A 14,945-nucleotide genomic window follows, 5' to 3' on the forward strand; every position below is an offset into this window, starting at 1 on the left:
ACGATTTGCATTTTAACTACAGGATACATGAAAGGATCCCATAATAATTCCTGTTTCTCTGTTTGATATAACCCACAGACATTCTGTTAGATCATCCTACATTTTTGGGAAGGTAAGATGAGTTTTCATTTTTTTGATGTTGACTAATTCTTCCTCTCAAGTCACTCCATATATGCACAAATAGTCCGACAGGATGGCACAGAGATGACATACTTGCCTCTGGGCCATCTAGTCTGGGTGAAATTCTAGGCCCAACTTTAAAACAAATTTGATTGGTGCTTCTCAGGCAAGGTTTGTATACGTGTCCCATCATATATGTGTTTGTATACGTGTCCCATCATATATGTGTTTGTATATGTGTTTGTATTGTATATGTGTTACATAAACAGATGTTAAGCTGGGTGTCCCATCGACGAAGCATTTGTTTGTGGATGTTAAAGATCCCATCGTGTCTTTAGATGAATTATGAGGCGAGATATCGCTGGCATCGAGAACAAATTACAGTCATGCCTTAACCTACAGGGGGCACTGAAAAAAATGCCCTAATGCACTGTTCAAAATCATTAATGAATAATTCAGGTTTGTACAACCAAAATTGTATGAGTTCATATATTCCAACTCATGGTGTTGTGAAATCATGCCACAATAGCTGCTCTGAGTTCAATGCCAGTTGGTGTGTCATGTGATCTGATACAAATATTGTTGAGAAAACAACACAGGAATACAAAAGGTAATTGTCATTGTTAATTTTACTTTTCTCAGTGCATATTGGACTGGAATTCAATATGAATTGGGTCCACTGGTTGCATTATTCATGAGGCACAGCTAGGTTATTGATGCAGTGCCCCTGCACATTTTGGGCAGGAACTTGGAATGTCGTCAGGGTGCTGGCAATAATCTGCCCACTCTTTATGAAACTCACCATAGGATCTTTAATGTCCACACAATTATGCTTGCAGACAAGTTCCTAACTGAATGTCCATTCAAATGAAGGTGCACTCATTGATTCAATGCCCTGTCTGCAAAACACCGAACCAATAGTTTATTGTATGGTCATGAATCAGATGAAGACAGAGACTGTTCAAAGGAAAGTGTACTTTCACTGTGCCATCGTGTCAGACTACTTTTCACATTTAACAGTTTGAAAAGTAGGAATGTGTATCAAGAGATTAACAGTGAAACATGTCAGGACAACAGCAACAACATTTTGATATTTATATGCAGTGGAGAGATTAGTGTGTAGCTGATAGTTAAAATAATTGTCCCTTTAATGGTACGTCAAGGCATTTCATCTGTCATTCTTTTCGTTTTTTCCAATGTTTTTAAAAAATGCTTTTCTTTCACTTTTCTCGTTAAATGCATTTGCATGATTCGCATTTTCCTTTTCCTTTGCTCTGAAACCTGACAGGAGGGATCAGGAGGTCTGCTTCCGGAATGCAACCGTCATGTTCCACATCGAGAAGGATGGCTGCATGTGTGCCAAACACCAGTGGAACAGGTTTCATTCACAGTACCCACCTTTCAGCAGCTAACCGCATAGGCACCAATTTATAACTCATACATTGGCACTCCAGGCCAATCCATTTGTGCCAAGGTTACTCTTGCAGCGGATGAAATGAACAGGACATTGAAGGAGGGTGATAACCACTGTGGGAACTGGGAAGCAAGGGGAAGCTGATGTTTCAGACTTAAACTCTCTTTTGCTCCGATAAAGTGTTAACACCCAAGCAGTCAACTTTCACTTGTTTCCCACGGTGGTTAGCATACCTTGATCAACGTCATGTTGATTTTATCCATTGTTCTACCTGTCCGCCAATGCATGTCAACATGTCACGGGCAAGACTTGTTCTTCATTACTCTAACAACAACTGGCACTTCTCTTATTGATGTTTATACTCAAGGATTAGCATGTTTGTTTAATGCATAACCAACCAGTATGCCTTTAGCAATGATTATTTGAGACAAAACATGTTTGTTTATTGCATGACCAACCAGTGAACCCTTAGCAATTATTATTATTTATATCATTGTGATGTGGATATGTGGAAGGTCTTAGACCAAACACAACAAAGCCGATGGGCATCTTTTTTTAAAAGACTGCTTTTGGGAAATTGATTCAGCATTGCTTTTTATTGAACACATCATAGTGTCTTTCCCAAGTTGCCCAAAAGTAACAAGAAAAAGAGCAATCAGAGATTGCAGACCCTCACCAGGACTTATTTTGAGTGGTATATTCTTTTTATAGGTTTTTGGGTAAATCCAATATGGCTGCCAAACCATGTGACCTCTATCATATGTGTGAACCTTTTGGTCCTCATGGACAGATGGTCATATATGTGTAAAGTTTCGTCTCGATCTGTTCAGCCATTTCAGAGAAGAATATTTTTGAAGGTTCATATATATACATATATATGTGTATGTATGTATATATATATATATATATATATATATATATATATATATATATATATATATATATATATACATATATATATATATATATATATCTGCCAAATCACGTGGGTGATGATGTCATCAAAAAATTTCTGTTGACCATTTTATCCCTAGATGACCCTCAAAAATTTTCATACTTATTGGATGTGGCGTTCTACATTTGCAATTATGACATCATAACAAGAGGACATATGACATCACGAAAATTCCCCATGAGGAGTACTTGCTATGTGCCAAGTTTAAATTTTTTCCTTGGTGTTTTAGAGATGTAGAGGTCCAAAGTGTTTTCAGTTTTTCCAGCATGGCTGCCACACCACGTGACCTATGACGCATCATTATCATTACAACATTACTCATGACATGAGTAGTCATTACAACATTACATGAGTAGTCGCACCAATGGTGAAAATTTCGTCTCAATCCAACAAGCGGTTGCAGAGAAAAACACCAAAGTTCTGTGTGGACAATCAAACAGACAAACAAACAGACAAACAAACAGACCCAAATGTAATATCCTCTCCTTTGGTGAGGGTAAAAAGTCAACCCTTAACCTCAATTTGTATCGCTGCAGCTGACCCTTTGTCCCCTGTTATTCTGCTCTTCCATAAACCTCTAAACCTATGTAAATACAGACTAGTAACCCAGACTAGGTGGGGCAGGCAGATTACCAACTTGGTGAAGGTCATTAGTGAGCAAGCTGGGCTTTTACTGAGATAATGCTCCTGAGGCTTATCTCAAGTCCAGAATCAAAGATTCAAAAGCTTTAATACTGCTGCCCTCACTCACGTTTGATCCAGCAACTTCTAAGATACTAATCCAGTGTCCTCATCTTTCGGCCATCAATCCAACTCTAAGGATCAAATATAAGTGCTATGTACACACATTTCATGGAAAACAATGGCATAAGGACATGTTTACAGTGCATATCCCATATGAAGCACAAATAGACTGATGCGATAGATAAATGAATATAGTAGTAATTGGTATTTGACACAAATGTTGCAGCATCATGAGACAAGCATACTCAGATTGCGACACCATGAAGCAGACCAAATTTGATGTCAAGACGGAATTAAAAATCCCTCAACCAATGTACAGACTCTGAGACATGGGTGGAACTTGAACTTGAAACCTATGGTTTTATGAGTGGAGTTTGCAAATAAGTTCAAAGTCTTCTCAAGTAAAGGCATGCTGGGCAAAACCCAAATGCCTTTATTCATTGTATTTTTAGCAAGCAGGTTCCTGACATTCCATGAATGAGTCATGCTTCCTTTGCTGTCTTATACCATCCCACATCCAGCCTGATGTGTTTTTACCCAGCACCACAATTTTCACTTTGAAAACCAATCCTTTGGGGTCATATGTTTTGTTTGCTTTGCAAATATTTTACTGATGGAAAATTGATTTCGGGACAACTTGTTGATTTTAGTCACCACAAGAGTGTCGACGTTATTATCACGTGAGGAGTCCTAGTGTGAATTATTCAGGATAAGAAGTAGAAATTTCTTTATTTCTTCTGAAAAATGTTTCGAGAGGGGAGGGTAATTGTATTAAATGACAATGCTTATCCAGATTCTATTTACCTATGTATATTTCCATCTCAGAGAAAGAGCGAAATATAGTTCTGCTTGTTTGATATATAATTTGTGAAACATGGTTAGTTTGTGTACTATACTTTATAGTCTAGTTTATTCGATATGTAGTTTGTGGTATATGGTTAGTTTGAATATTATTGTGTATAGAATACTTTGTTCAACATATAGTTTTTGAAATATGGTTAGTTTGTATCATATAGTTTATAGTGTAGTTTGTTCAATATATAGTTTGTGATATATGGTCAGTTTGTATACGATACTTTATAGTCTAGTTTGTTCAACATATAGTTTGTGATATATGGTTAGTTTGTATCATATAGTTTATAGTACAATTAGTTCGATATATATATAGTTTGTGATAGTTGGTTAGTTTGTGTACTTTACTTTGTAGTCTCATTTATTCGATATATAGTTTGTGTTGTGTGGTTAGATTGTATCTTATCCTTTGTAGTATAGTTTGCTTGATATATCATTTGTGATGTATGGTTAGTTTGTATTGTATAGTTTATGGTCTTGTTTGTTCGATATATCGTTTGTGATGTATGGTTAGTTTGTATCATATAGTTTACAGTATTGTTTTTTCGATATATAGTTTGCGATATATGGTTCATTTGTGTTGTATAATTTATAGGATAGTTTGTTCGATATGTAAAGCCTGGTGTTGGCTTAGTGGTTAGGGTGGTGGCTTGGGATCCCAGTGTCCTGAGTTCAAGCCCCGTTGGCTGCTGAATTAACACCAGGGGGTTGACTCAGCCTGTCATCCTTCCGAGGTCGGCGAAATGAGTGCCAGTGTACTGGTCCTGGTGTATGCCCCGGTTAGAATAGGTGTACCATATCCCTGTGTGTCGTAAGAGGCGACCAGGGTTGGCATCAGGAAGGGCATCCGGCCATAAAACATTGCCTCAAGAAAAAGCCAAACCCCTGCACAGCAGGGAAAAATGGCTGTAAAAACGGTCATTTTTTTTTTTTTTGTTCGATATGTAATTTGTGATATATGGTTAGTTCGTATGGCATAGTTTATAGGCTAGTTTGTTCAATTTATAGCTTATGATATATGGTTATTTGTATTCTATAGTTTATCGTATAGTTTGTTTGATATATAGTTTGTGATGTATGGTTAGTTTGCATCATATAGTTTATAGTATGGTTTGTTCGATATATAGTTTGTGATATATGGTGAGTTTGTTTCTTATCGTTTGTAGTATAGTTTGTTCGATATATAGTTTGTGATGTATGGTTAGTTTGTATCTTATAGTTTATGGTGTAGTTTGTTCGATATATAGTTTGTGATATATGGTTAAGCCTGGTGTTGGCTTAGTGGTTAGGGTGGGGGCTTCGGGCCCTAGGGTCCTGAGTTCAAGCCCCGTTGGCCACTGAATTAATAAATACACCAGGAGGTTGACTCAGCCTGTCATCCTTCCAAGGTCAGCAAAATGAGCACCAGTGTATTGGTAAGAGGGACACTGCATCAGCAGCATAGCTGCGTCCCAACCAATGATGCAACCAGCAGCTATAGGCTGCACGAGAGAGAGAGAGAGAGAGAGAGAGAGAGAGAGAGAGAGAGAGAGAGAGAGAGAGAGAGAGAGAGAGAGAGAGAGAGAGAGAGAGAGAGAGAGAGAGATATATATATATATATATATATATATATATATATATATATATATATATATATATATATATATATATATATATATATATATATATATATATAGATAGTTTGTATCATCTCGTTTATAGTATAGCTTGTTTGATATATAGTTTGTGATATATGGTTAATTTGTATCATATCATTTATAGAATAGTTTGTTCGATATTTCGTTTGTGATATATGGTTACTTTGTGTAGTATAATTTATAGTATAGTTTATTCAATATTTCGTTTGTGATATATGGTTAGTTTGTGTAGTATAGTTTATGGTATAATTTGTTCAATATACAGTATAGTTTGTGATGTATGTTTAATTCACCTCTCCTTATCTTTTCTATGCGAGAGGTGTGTGTGTGTGTGTGTGTGTGTGTGTGTGTGTGTGTGTGTGTGTGTGTGTGTGTGTGTGTGTGTGTGTGTGTGTGTGTGTGTGTGTGTGTGTGTGTGTCACCATTTTTCTCAGAGATGGCCAAACAGATCCTCATTAAACTTTCAGAAGTTAGTGAGTTCCAGGGAGTGTTTTGGCAAAAATATAATTTTTAGAAAATTTAGAATTTTTTTCTTTTGGATTTCTTTTTTAATAGCTACTAGATGACCCGTGAACCTGTTGGGTTCCCATTGTGACAGCGGTTGATTAATAAAAATCATTTCAAAAAAAAAAAGAAAGCTCCAGCGAACTACACCGCTCAGGTTGTTTGTATTGATCAAATAATCCCGAAGAGTACTTGACTGAATTGGGAATTGATTTTTTAATAATTTTTTTCGTTGCCCGATTTGAACGAAACTTGATATTGCGCGTCAATGTTAAAAAAAAAAAAATGTAGAAAAGAAAGTTGGAAAAATTATTGTGCCTAATCTTCCAAACACAATTTTATTTATTAATGAACATGGAAGTATTAGATCAAAATGGCGGTTTATTTTATGCTTAAAAATAAATCGTTCTTTGTTTATTTACACTAAATGTTTGAGATTTTTAAATAAATCATTTCAAGAAAAAAAAAAAAGATAGCTGCAGCGAACTATACCATGAGGTTGTTTGCATTGATCAAATTCTCCCGAAGAGTACTTCACTGAATCGGGAATTGAGTTTTTAATAATTTTTTCGTTGACCGATTTTAACGAAACTTGATACTACACACCGCTGGCGAATGGTGAGTACAGTGGGCCAAAATTTTTTGCACTGTCGTGTACCGTTTTCGCTGTATTTCGGGAACATACATACATACATACATATATACAAGATGAGAGTTTTAGTAATATATAGATATCGTGCCGAAGCGTTTGTAGCTTTGTGAAAGGTAATATTAAATTATCCCTGACACTTCTTTAGTGGGTGTAAGGAAGCGTTTTAGGGCCCCACAAGAATAGAAAAAAAAATTGATTTATTCAAAATACCAACAAGATTAGAACAGTACTGGGTAATGCTGGGTACCCCATATAGTTCATTAGATATTCCCCAAAAGTTTTCTTTTGAACTCATTTACTCAATTCAACAATTTTTTTCTGTCATGACTCAAGTTTTCATGTCGAGTGTGTGGAGAACTGGGACATTTTCCATGATGTCACCTTTGGAGCAATGAAGTGCCAGCTCACATTTGATAAAGGTGTCTCACACCCTGTTGCTGTACCTGAGACAGATATCAGAATTTGGCCAACTCCAGCATTGAGTGTCGAATAGAAAATGATATAAAGTGTTCCACTTCTCCCCACTCTCCCCTATGTTTTTTCTCTCACAATTCCATTACAGTAATCCGATAAACAATTCGCATTTGGATAAAATCTGAAAAATTCAGGATACAGGAATTGTTTTTGAACTTTCTCACATGCCATGGTACCAAAACCCAAACTTTGATATTGTTTTTAAACTTTTCTCTTTTTTGCTTTGTTTCTCAGCAGTTGCTACACAGCATAACCCAGACACGTTTAAAGCAATTAATGTTAAAGTTCTGCTTTGCTAAACTTGTCAGCAATATACAGTATGCTTAGCTTTGTCTTTTATGCATCGAATTGTCTCATTCATATTTCAAATGGAATATACTATTCCATCGACTACACACATATATGATGATTCTGCCATACCTGGGAACCATTCCATGATGCTGTAGTGAACTGATAATTTAATAAATAATCCAGTTTCAGTTGGAAAATTACATATCAGAAATATTACATTTTGAAAACTTTTCGTGAATTATTTGTGCAACTCGTCTCAGCTTACAAATAACACATTTGGCTGCAATTAGTTTGACAAATAATCTTTGTGGTGTAGAGAATTTTCAGAAGTGCAGGTTTTCATCTATAACTATAAATGTCGATCTGTCTGTCTGTCTGTCTGTGTGGTACATAAACACTCCTACACCTCTGGACCTATTTGGACCAAATTTGGCACAGAGGTAAAAGGTTGTACCGGCCAGGTTTAAGCGGAGTTAATGGCTCTTTTGGCCGCCAGGAAAACCCAGGAAAAATGATGGGGTATACTTCCTTGCTGTTGTAGTTGCTTTGAATAGCGCCACCTTTGGTGAAGTCGAGCACTTTCGGATGGAATTAATTTCCCTGGACAACTTGCCTGACTGTCATTTTCTGTGGGTATTCTCGCCGATACCACAACTAGCTTTTCCCATCACTGGTGATGGGTGCTTTTGCTAGTTTATAGTAAATGTCCCACTGCTAGCTTTTCATTCTTGGTAGTATAACTCGTAGATTGTTAGCTATGTTGATGAAGTTGATGTGTGAAAGGAATGCCTCTTGCAAAACGATTTGCAAGGGGAACTGAGTACAGCAAAAGCAAAGAAAAACAACCACCTTTGCTTTGTGTCAGGATAAGAAATTGTTGATTGAAGCCAAAACTACAACTCCATCAACTTAGTCCGCTGAATCAGCAAAGTCATTGTCGATGTATTTTTATTTTTGCAAAGTTTTGTTCATCTACAATTGTGCCTTACATGCAGCACTAAATTATTGTGAAGACATCAATTAAAGAGCAGAAATGATATGCTGGTCCAGAGAAAGAATGAAGCTTACAATGGACAACAATGTAAAGGACTGAAGAATTGGTAGCCTAGCAGTGAGATTGTGGACATGGTATCCAAGATTTGGGTTCAAATCTTGCTGAGGTTGGTTGTAATAATTAATTGGACTTTTATCTTCTGGAGAAGCTGAGCTATATAGTTTTTAATGGATGGATGATCAGTGAAAGTGCTGATGACTCATTAATGTGCTTCAAAGAGAGGTAATGTGGATTCTCAGTAAAAGCGCTGATTATATTCACTAATGAGCTTCAGGGAGGGTTGTTCTGTTTGTCTTGCTTGGTCTGGTGTAGGATACACAAGGAACTTGGACCCAGGAGGAGGCCCATCAAGACTGTACTACTACACCACATCAATTAAATCTACTAGTTTATCAACATAAATTGAATGGGGGAGAGGGGAGAATGTTGGAGGAGTGGGGATGAGAACAGTGGGGCAGGCATGGATAGACATCACTAGCAGGCTTCAAACATATGCTGTATAATATGTTTAAAAAAATTATTATATTTAAAATTCCATTTTCTTTGATTATTATTTTGCTCTTGAGGGTTTTTTGTGGGGTCGGGTGGGGGGCGGGGTGGGGAGGTGAACACGGCCTTAATGTGAGAAATAATCAAACACAGACAGCACGTTCACCTTTTAATGTGACCATCTCACAGACAACATAATCATTACACACACACACACACACACACACACACACACACACACACACACACACACACACACACACACACACACACACACACACACACACACACACACACACTCACACACACACACACACACACATATATATATATATATATATATATATATATATATATATATATATATATATATATATATATATATATTCTAGCAGGGTGTGCTTACACGTTGTGTAAGCATATGAACAATTTCCCCATTGTCTCAGGTCGCTCACCTGCATTTGATTTTTCATTTATTTATATTTTCATTGATGGATGTTGTCCGACGATTCTTTGATTTGTTTTTTCTGGTGTATTGGCTTCGTTGCCCATTGGCATGCAAAATTTCAGCTTTCTGTTGAACCCTTCGACCCTTTACCTGCTGAGACCCCTTAGACCTCAAAGACCCTTTAAGACCCTCCAATAACATTAAGACACCGAAAGATCTCTCGGACCCATCAGACACTTTAAGACCTCAAAGACCATTGATATCCCGAAGACTCTTAAAACCATTTAGAGTTCAAAGATGTGTATGACCTTTAAGATCCCTAAAACCCTTTAGACCATTTAAGACTCCAAATACCCCTAAGACCCTCAAGACCCCCAAAAAACCCTCAATACCCTTAAGACCCCTTTTACCTTTAAGATCATTCAGACAGTTTTGACATCTTTAGATCCCTTCACCCTTCAGAGTAGTTTATACCTTTTATGCCCTTTCAGCCCAGAGGAGCTTTAGACCTTTACACCCCGAAAGTCCCTTTAGACCCCTCAGACCATAACACAATTTATACCCCTTCTACCCTTCAGACAGATTAGACAGCTTGAACCCTTTACTATTTAGAGCTTTAGACCACTTGGACCTTTTTAGACCCTTTTTACGTGTTTGACAGATTAGATGCTTTGAACCTGTTTGACACTCAATACAATGAGAACGTACCATTTAGACCTTTAGACCATGTAGACCTTTTAAACACACACCACACAAGCACCCAGGGTCTTCTTGCAAAACACAGAAAGTAATGCCTGTTTTTTTTCAGCAATCAATGTGCAAACTGGACCCACCCAGAGTTGGGTACTCTGCTGTCTAATATATAAACAAGAAAGTTTTTTTGTTTGTTTTTTCATTTATGCATTCGGACCCTGCAAGAACTAGTGCAACCAGTCATCCTCTTTCATCCAGAGGAAGGTCGAGGGCTATGTTTGCATAAAAAAATTGACCCCAGGTAAAACAAGATAATTGGACCTTTTGGTCTTGATAGGATCTTGTGCTCATACATTGCCTGGGCTCCCCTCCCATGAGTGATTGAGTAATATGTATTGTGAAGATCGTATTTTGAGGTTGTACTGGTTAGTTGTGAACAGCACAAATTTTATCATGACAGTGTTCATACAGTGCCTATAGAAAGTGTGCACCCCCTTTCAAAATTTTCACCTTTTGTTGCCTTATAGCCTGGAATTAAATTGCATTAAATTACAGTTTTTCCACCTTTATTTATACGTCGTAATCCACAACTTCCAAATGAAAAACAGATTCTACAAATTTCAGAAAATTAATTAAAAGTACAAAAGTAGAATACCTTTGTTAGATAAGTGTCCACCCCCTTAGTTAACACTTAGTTGAACCACCTTTGATAGCAATTACAGCTGTGAGCCTGTTGGGATGTGTCTCTATCAACTTTGCACACCTTGATTTGGCAATATTTGCCCATTCTTCTGCAAAACTGTTCAAGCTATCAAGTTACATCCATGGGGAGTGTTGATGGACAGCAATCTTCAAGTCATGCGACACATTTTCGATTGGATTCAGGTCGGAGCTCTGTCTGGGCCACTCAAGGACATTCATCTTTTTGTTTCTTAGCCACTTCATTGTAGCTTTGGCTGTGTGCTTCAGGTCGTTGTCATGCTGAAAGGTGAACTTCCGTCCAAATTTCAGCTTTCTTGCAGAGGGGAGCATATTTTCCTGTAGGATTTTTCTGTATTTTACTTCATCCATCTTCTCTTCTATAGTGATAAGTGTCCCAGTCCCTGCTGATGAGAAACATCCCCATAACATGATGCTGCCACTGCCATGCTTCACAGTAGGGATAGTGTTCTTTTGGCGATGTGCTGTATTGGGTTTGCGCCAAATGTAACGTTTTGTATTTAGGCCAAAATGATCCATCTTAGTTTCGTCAGACCACAAAACTTTTCTTCACATGGCTTCAGAATCTTTGGAGTGGATTTTTGTATACTTTAAACGGGACTCAAAGTGGCCTTTTTTGAGTAATGGCTTCCTTCTTGCCATCATACTATACAGGCCAGACTTGTGGCGTGCTTGGGATATTGTCGTCACATGCACACAGTGACCAGTCTTTGCCATAAAAGCCTGTAGCTCTTCAAAAGTTACCATTGGCCTCTTGGTGGCCTCTCTAATCATTGTCCTCCTTGCTTGGTCATCTCGTTTGGAGGGTGGCCTGATCTAGGCAGAGTCCTGGTCATACCATATGCCTTCCACTTCTTAATGATTGTCGTGACTGTGCTCCAAGGGATATTCAAGGCCTTTGAAATATTTTTATACCTATCCCCTGATCTGTGCGTTTCCACAACTTTATCCCGGAGGTCTTTTAAAAGGTCATTGGTGCTCATAATTGAGTCTCAGCTGTGAAATGCATGACTCAGCAGAGGAAGCCTACTATAACAGCTGATTTTATTCTGAAATAATCAGAATCACTGAAATTTAACAGAGGGTGGAGGCCAATTAACTTGATGTGTGATTTTGAAGGTGATTGGTTACAACTGAGCTAATTTACCAGGTGGGGTTGACTCTGCCTGTCATCCTTCCGAGGTCGGCAAAATGAGTGCCAGCTTGCTGGTATCCTGTGTCGGAGTGGCGACCCGTCCAGGATTGTGTCCAATAGCCAAGGAGACTGCTGAGGCAGCACCAATGCTCTGCACAGAGTGTGGTCCCAATGGAAGGATGAGCTAATTTATAATTGCTATTATAAGGGGGGGTGGACACATCCAACCAAGGTATTCCAGTTTTGTATTTTTAGTTAATTTTGTGAAACTTGTAGTGTTTGTTTTTCACTTGGAAGTTGTGGGTTACAATGTGTAAATATAGTTGGAAAAAGTCTGATTGAATGCAATTTAATTCCAGGCTAAAAGGCAACAAAAAATGAAAATTTTGAAAGGGGGTGTCGACTTTCTATAGGCATTGTACATGCACCTGTTACTAAAAACATTGCTTTGCACAGGTTTATTATAACACTTCTGTGTTCAGGCTTCGAGTGAGTATGTTGTTTATACACTGCATGGGGTTTTTTTTTCCCAGGAGCGATCAAGTTGTATGTTCTGTGAAGATTGTATGTTGAGGTTGTAGGGATTTTTGTCAACAACTCAAATTTAATTATCATGTTGGAAATTGAGTTTTCCCAGGCAATGCATAAATAAATATATATATATATATATATATATACATAATTACATACACATATACTGTATATAATTATAGATCCATCTTGGTTTCATCAGACCACATATAATTGTTTGTATTCTGCTATGTCATATATAAATAGTATCTAAGATATAATTATCTAATATATAATTTTTAAATACCTAATATATAAATTTGTTAAACCTCATATAATTATGTACAGTATACACATATAGTATATCACATCAGCAAGAAGTTCCACTGAAGTACAAGTGTGCAAGTTCAGTCTCCACAAAATGATTCGTTGTTCATGTCCTCAAGGTAACTTGATAACATCAAAATTTGGATTCTCATGTCAATTTTCACCTTCGAACAAGCAGAACTACAACAGCATGCACTGTACGGACATAGTTATTTCTTACAATTTCTTCTCTCCCTCACCCAAATTATTTTGAAATTTCCATATCGTAATCTGGCAATTCTCCAAAATTAGATTAATAATAAATGTAGTCATGCTTGCTTCTTTGACAGTGTTTGGTTGCATATGAGAATGGTGACGAATGGTCACAAATTCAGGCCCATTTTTAAAAATGCTACACCATATAAACACACAACAATATGAATAATATGCATTACCAAATTGTGCATGCAGTTTCCTGTGAATTACAGCTGGACTAATATTCTATTTCAAAAGGAATTAGTTAATGATCCATGTTTATTCCAGTGATTCGTACTATGTTGGGCATCATCTTAGTTGAACCAAGAATGCTGTGGTATGTTGATGTCACTTCCTGTATAACTTTCTCAAGAAAGGCTAGACAATATCAATGGAGAAAGTTTCAGCATTAAACTATTATTTTCTAATTTTTTAAAACCTCAACTTTGTGCTACTTTCATACTTGTGATATCAGTACATCAGATCCGACAAGAGTAATATGTGTGTGTGTCACTTCTAGAAACGGAAGTTTCTGATGATTTCTGATGACAGAAGTTTGACAATATCGGTGCACGAGATCTTAGGACTGACCTGTTATTTTACATGTTCTAAAAATATCAATCTTGACACACCTTTGTACAGTTTGATATAGGCATGTCTGAAAAGAATAATATGTGCATCATTTGCAGAAACAATTTTTTTATCATGATCCCTGTTTAATTCCTTTGCTCAAGATGGCGCCCACTAAACAACTGTGGGAGCATATGTTTGCGGTCCTACGGGACGGCACGTTGTACGTGTATGAAGACGCAACACAAACTGGGCCACCTCAAGCAGCACTTCGTCTGCAGGGATCCCCCACAGATGTATTCTCAAGTGATTCGAGGGGTCAGCACATATTGCAGATCTCAACCGGTGGATTACAATATTTGCTCCAAGCACCTGACCGTGGTGAACTACTTGCCTGGATCCAGGCCATCCAGCAGTGTAGTGACAACACAGTAAGCATTTCTTGGTCTTGTCTGCCACATATAATCACAGCTTTCTTATTTGATAAGTCTCTTTAAGTGACTGAAATCTTGTTCTTTCATTATTGCCTTCTTCTTTCATCACTGACATGACAGAGATAGATCCATGGTTGCAAAAAAGGGGAAAAACAGAAGAGTAGGGGGATCTGTGCATCCTAAAAAAATGTTGCAAAACTACACTAGTACTACATAGCCATAATATCTCTAGCTAATGAAGCTAGAGATATTATGCTAGGGATAGCTGTAAATCTCTAGCCATAATACCTGTTAAAAGTACCTTAAGACATTTCCTGATGAAGATATATTTGATGCATTTAAAATATAATATATTTTCTCCTGAAAATAAGTTACAGTTGTGGATGGGCGAGGGGGTGTGGAGATAGTCCAGGCGTCTGAACATTTAAGACCTCGGGTCCTGACAGTGGATGTGGAGTTTTGCAAATATTGGTATTCACACAATTTTGAGATGTGTGCATTTTTGTGCCGAGCACACATGGGCAGTGTGTCAGCTCAGAGTTTCTGGTTTGCACACCTTCAGGAAGTTAAAAAAAAAATGAACACGAATTATTAAGTCATTTCCATCTAACGTATGATTATCTTTTCATCCATTTACTTCACTGAGAAACCTTAGCAGCCTTAACAATTCGTGACTATTATGCAGACT

At 37.4% G+C, this 14,945-nt stretch overlaps 1 protein-coding gene across 4 annotated transcripts in view; it reads left to right on the forward strand.

The window, feature by feature from the left end:
* LOC147030178 (uncharacterized) overlaps positions 1 to 14,945 on the forward strand; it is a 196,777-nt gene that overhangs the window by 71,958 nt on the left and 109,874 nt on the right. For all 4 annotated transcript variants that reach the window (XM_085873972.1, XM_085873973.1, XM_085873974.1 and 1 more), the window contains 3 exons: positions 79 to 112; positions 1,409 to 1,498; positions 13,988 to 14,254. In XM_085873972.1, coding sequence (XP_085730098.1) covers positions 79 to 112; positions 1,409 to 1,498; positions 13,988 to 14,254 — 391 coding nt within the window. The remainder of the gene's footprint in view (positions 1 to 78; positions 113 to 1,408; positions 1,499 to 13,987; positions 14,255 to 14,945) is intronic.

Source organism: Eptatretus burgeri, chromosome 3, assembly GCF_056783735.1.
Source record: "Eptatretus burgeri isolate ZD-2024b chromosome 3, Ebu_testis_v1, whole genome shotgun sequence".
NCBI lineage: Eukaryota > Metazoa > Chordata > Myxini > Myxiniformes > Myxinidae > Eptatretus > Eptatretus burgeri.